The sequence below is a fragment of the Danio rerio genome, chromosome 11 (assembly GCF_052040795.2).
Source record: "Danio rerio strain M-AB ecotype USA chromosome 11, GRCz13ab, whole genome shotgun sequence".
Taxonomy (NCBI): Eukaryota; Metazoa; Chordata; class Actinopteri; order Cypriniformes; family Danionidae; genus Danio; species Danio rerio.
The window spans coordinates 18,201,516-18,207,515 of NC_141031.1; the positions used below are offsets into that span (position 1 = coordinate 18,201,516).

General features: G+C 36.9%; 1 protein-coding gene across 2 annotated transcripts in view; it reads left to right on the plus strand.

Moving 5' to 3' along the window:
* gdf11 (growth differentiation factor 11) overlaps positions 1 to 5,359 on the plus strand; it is a 116,131-nt gene extending 110,772 nt beyond the window's left edge. The window contains 1 exon segment of one of the 2 annotated variants that reach the window (NM_212975.2): positions 4,116 to 5,359. In NM_212975.2, the coding sequence (NP_998140.1) occupies positions 4,116 to 4,496 (381 nt within the window). In that variant the 3' untranslated portion in view covers positions 4,497 to 5,359. 2 annotated transcript variants of the gene reach the window in all.
* Positions 5,360 to 6,000: the final 641 nt, after the last annotated feature.

Sequence of the window (6,000 nt, forward strand, 5' to 3'; positions counted from 1 at the left end):
AGTGTGCCATTTGGGACAACACTACATACATATACTACCCTGTTAAGTGTGTAAGTGCATAAGTACATAGTGCATGAGTGCATAGTGTATAGTGTGCCATTTGGGACGCAGCTTTTGTAGAGAGGAATTTTACACAACTGCCTCTAGGAGTCGCCAATGGAAGTAAAACAGACACGCACAAAAAATGTGCGTACGCCAGCCAGAAAGCTGCCGTGAAGCTGCGCACATTCCTACGTTCAGTTCATTGTTAGTAAATCCAAACGTGAGCGATTCTGAGCGTGAAACCAGGCGTTCGCAAAGTTTTTGTGCGTACGCAGCGTTGATACATGAGGCCCCTGATGTTTTGCAATGCGACTGCAGTGTGAACGGTTATGTTGGATTTCATTTGACTTTTGCATAATATTTGAGCAACATGCGTCATCATTCTGTGCTGCAAACATCATCTACCCCTCAGCAGCACAATAGAATGGCACACAGGGCGATTACTGCACCACGGAAAGTTGGTTGTTCATGTTAAAAAAGATTTTGAATGCATAACTGGTGCTTGTTAACTAATCTGGTTAATGATTAAGGCACGGGTTAATCGCAAAGCCAAAAAGCATCATGGGTGTTGCGGATAGAGGACCCATGAGCAAAGGAGGAAGAACTTTCTCTCCGAGAGAAAAAAGGGCAGGTGCTCGAGCATCCAAACCCACCTTCTGCACATGTCTGTTGTTTATAACAAGGTAAAATGAAATAACTCTGCAAACAGACATAAACCAACTCTGCCTTCACAGCTCAGTCTGCGGCTGCTCAGATCAGAGCGTCACGCACCCCAGTTGTCATAAATCACAAAAGATCAGTGTTTTTTTTTTATCACAGGAGACTTGTTTTAGGTCTCAAATGCTGAAATATGCCTTAGTAGAAGCAGAACAATCATTTACAGTTCATGAAATACACCACGGTTGTCTGTGAAAAGGGTAACAATAATAGAAGCATGATCTGACAACGTGCTTATTTATGCAGCACACACATGTGCATAATTACACATTTTGTGCACTCCGTAATGCATTTTTGCACATGTGGGTCGGTTTAGGACCATGATGTGTTCACACCGCAAATCTGATATAAGCCACATTTATAAGAGCAGTGTGAACAGCCATGCAAAAAAATCAGATCTGAGAAAAAAATCAGATTTGAGCAATAAGCCTTGCAGTGTGAACATAACCAAAGTTTTGTACATAAAACAAATTACATTTTAAATTCTTAATAATTCCTTGATAATTGTTTGTTAAACTTCCATGAGAAGCTGTAACATATCCCAAACAATATAAAAAAAACTATTTTCTATGGCTTAACTTAAAAACACTAGATATTATATCTGTTACAACAAAGTACACACAGTATAGTTTCTCATTGCCTCTCTTGCTATAGCTGATGAGTTTCAGAAACACAGTTATAGTAGCCAGAGAAAAATAGGTAGAAGAGTAAAGGATCAATAGCTCAACTAAAGCAGCCTCTGTCAAATGGAACATTTTCAATAAAAAATATAAACCTCTGTTAATTATCAAATATTCTTGCAGATATGCGGGAATTGAAGTCAATCTGTAATCAGTGAAGCTGGTAATGCTGTCATTTAATGGAGTTGTTTACTCCTCTGTCTTAATTCAGTTGGTTGTCTGTAGTTTTATTTCTTGTTCTTTCCTTTAGTGATTGTGCTTGTTAACAGCAGGTGTTCATCATTCAGTCATTTGTGGTTGTGGTTGAAAACAAAGGTTAGATCTAGTACATTTGTTTTCCGTGTTTTTTTACAGAAATGAGCCTGTTAATCACTTAACAGGTTTTCACTGTAGATTGTACAGACTTTTACTGTTAAAATCATGAACATATTTTTACAGTGTGTATATGATATTTAACAGGGAGCTAATGCAATGATGAAAGAACTGGAGTAATATGGTTACATTCCTTTGTTCTAGAAAGCACTCAAGCAGTTGCATTTTGAACAATCTGAATTTTGTTAATTAGGCCAGCAGGGCAACCACCTTGTAACGCATTACAATAATCTAACCGAGAGGTCATGAACGCATGAATAAGCTTTTCTGCATCAGACATTGATAGCATATGTTGAAGTTTGGCAACATTTTTAAGATCAAAATCATTTTCTTAGTTCAGTCCTCATCTTCAGTCATAAATCCAAATTTTTGACTGAAGATGATGACTGAACTAAGAATCCATCAAGGGTTAGACAATAACCCCTTTCACACAGTGATACCGGTAAATATCTGGAAAATTTCCGGAACGACTTTACCGGTATATTCAAAAAAGTGCTGTTCACACAGGCGAGGACGTTACATAATTTTCCGGAAAAGAGCATTCACACATCCATTCCAAAATACCGGTAAATTATGACATCATTCACCACAAATGAGCTTTAAACGGCTGCGCTTGTATTTGTAAACATTTGACTAAATTACAAACTCTGTGGATGATCAATATTGAGAACAACTTTCGCAGGATCACTTTCGCATGTCGAGATGTTCATAATATGTGCGTGTGCAGGCGCTCACAGGCTGTTTCACAGGCACACGCAAAGCTTGAAGGTAAACAAACAACGGCTTATCATAAGCATCTCATCGATGATTATTTACACAGTTGGCATTAAGAAGAACATATAAACGTGATCTGACTAACTTCTAGCAGCTAAATGTGTCTGGAAAAATATTCAAAGGCTTTTATTCTCACAAACCGTGCGGATGTAAATGCGTCTGACTGTTGTGATTGGCTAAAGCAGACGTCTCACGTCAGCACGTTCTAGACGTGCACGCGCTTATTACGGCAATCTTCCTTCTACATTCACACAGCGCAGCATTTCGGCAAATTGCCGGTAATGTTACAACTTCTCTTTCCGGAAAATAGCCAGAACGAATTTACCGGTATTTTCAAAAAGGACCTTTTTACACATACAACCTTTGTTGTAGGTCTGTATGTGTGAAAGGGGCTAAAGTTCTAGTTTTTTTTTTCTAGTTTTTTTCATGTGAGGTTTTTGGGTCCAATAAGCATGTTTTATCGGTAGTATATATAGTGTGAAACGTAAGGGACTAAGAACTGAGCCTTGTGGTACCCCACAGTGTACTTTTAATCTGTATGATGCCACTTCATTAACTTGATACAAATTGATAACGTTCAGATAGATAAGACCTGAACTAAGAATGCAGTTCCTATAATACCAACATAATTTTCAAGCCTATTAAAGAGAATATTATGATCGATTGTATCAAATGCAGCACTGAGGTCCAATAACACTAAGAAGAAATGCAACCACGATCGGACAACAGAAGAAGGTCATTCGTAACTCTTAGGAGTGCTGTTTCTGTGCTATAAAATGCTCTAAATCCAGATTTAAATTTTTCACAAGTATTGTTTCTTTGTAGGAAGGAACATAGTTAAGCAGATATAACTTTTTCCAGTATCTTTGGTAGAAAAGGCAAGTTTTAAAGTGGGTTTATAATTTACTAGTTCTTTGAGATCAAGCTGTGGTTATGTAGGTTAAGTAGGTATGAATTCAAATCGTTAAGAAAAAGTTCAGAAAATTCTTAAAACAATTGTTTTAATAATTTAGTGCCAACAAAAACCGCAACTGTTAAATTTATCATCAATGAGCTACACAGAATGTGGCATATGTCCATGGCCAGCTTTTTGTACACTCCCAAAATCTTTTTTTTTTTTTTTTTGTATTATTATTTAAATTAAATTTAATTGAAGAGCAGCGCAGTGACTCAGTGGTTAGCACAAAGTTCTTGGCATTTCTGTGTGGACTTTTGCATGTTCTACCTGTTTTCGCCTAAGTCTCCTTGAGTACCCCAGTTTCCCCCATAGTCCAAAGTCATGCAGTATAAAAATAAAAATAAATAAACTAAAATTGGCTGTTTTGTGTGTGTGTGTGTGTGTGTGCGTGTGTGTGTGTGTGTGTGTGCGCGTGCGTGTGTGTGTGTGAATGGTGTTTGCCCTTTTACTATTTATTTATTTATTTATGTTTGTTTATTTAATTATTTATCTGTTTGTTGATTTGTTTATGTATTGATTGTCTCAGCAACTTGACCTATTTTTGTATGTCTTCTTTCTCACTTAATCTCTAGCAGCCTTTCCTGGAGGTCAAGATTCTTGAAACAACCAAGCGCTCACGGAGGAATCTGGGTCTTGACTGTGATGAGCACTCCACAGAATCTCGCTGTTGTCGCTATCCACTTACAGTGGACTTTGAAGCTTTTGGCTGGGACTGGATCATTGCACCTAAACGTTACAAGGCAAACTATTGCTCAGGGCAGTGTGAGTACATGTTTATGCAAAAGTACCCACATACCCATCTGGTGCAGCATGCAAATCCTAGAGGGTCTGCAGGGCCATGCTGCACCCCAACAAAGATGTCACCGATAAACATGCTTTACTTCAATGACAAACAGCAAATAATCCATGGCAAAATCCCAGGAATGGTGGTGGACCGTTGTGGCTGTTCATAGAGTTTTGCATTTTGGTAGAGATAAATAAGCTAAGTAATGGAGGGGGGAGAGTGTCAGGGCTTAATTCAAGAATGCAAGTCTCTACATTTTCCTTATATTGTTTCTTAAATTCCTTTGAATGAATTTGCTGTACAGAAAGAAAAAAAAATGTGTAGCTTTTTTTAATAATCACAGTAAAAAGTCTTTACATCAAAGACAAAAGCTAATTTCTCTTTATTATTTAAATTTATATTATATCTACCAACAATGTTTTTTATTGTGTTGGGTCACTCTCAAAAAAATGCATAAGTCCAAAATCCGAAATTACCAATATCCAAAATTAATATATTCCTAAAACTTTGTGCAGTATTTCACATTCAGAGACAATAGAACAGTTACAATCTGTTAATTACAAAGAATGATATATGTAATGCAGGACAAAGCATGTATGATCTTTTTAGTATTGTATTATATTTTAGAAAAGTACAATATTCTTATTTCACACAGACACACACACACACACAAACACACACACACAATTCTCTCATTTGTGTTAGACTTTGACATTAGTCCAAAGTGCTTAAGTCAACACCCTAAAACTTAATCTAGGTTATCAAAATAACCTTTAATTTTAGTTCAATGCAAATGTTCAATGCAATTGACAAAATCATGGTAGGAGACACATTGACCCCTCCCCTTCCAATAATGCTTCTACCACTATGACATCCGCATTAAAATAGCTTTTCTTTGAATTTTTTAAATCAATATACCAATATATTTTTTCGTTTTTTTTTTTTTACATTTTAATTTAATTTAATATATTGTTATATTTTCATTGTGCTGTGTAGCTCTGACCTAATATAGGCACACTTTCATGATCTTGTAAAAAGAAATAAGAAAAGGAAAATAAAAAGATGATTTTTTCTTACTTTTAAGGAGAAAAGTAACATATTTAGACACAGAAGCTTAAGATGTAGCTCCTATTACTGTGCGTGTGTGTTTCAGAATCTACAATAACAAAAAAAGCATGCATACATGCATATATACATACATACATACATACATTACACACATCTTCCTGTAACTCTGCCTTGAAATTCTGGTATGAATAAAAAAGCATCAATGTAAGATAAAATAATACATGCTTGTGAATTTCGATTTTCTCCTCAGTCAATTACTTTAAGTTTATGTTGAGTTGACTGACTAGAGGATTCGCTTAGAAGGACCAATCACTCTGATTTGTTTAAAAACAGACCTATGGAATGCATATGAAATTGGTGAGTGCAGCTCTCACAGGGGTAGAAACTCCCCAAAAAGGAGTATAAAGGCTGCCTTGACAGGAAGCTCATTAGACTGCCGCTTCAGAACCAACACGTCCCTTGAAGGGCTAGCAACTTCAAGTTCAGCAGCAAGCTGGATTCCAGTGCGAGAACAATGCATTCAGCGGCAGTCGAGCTGGGCTTCTCTCCTGTGTCTGGGCACTCACTGGAATTCCTCTGCAAACTCCTCTGGACGTTTGCCACAA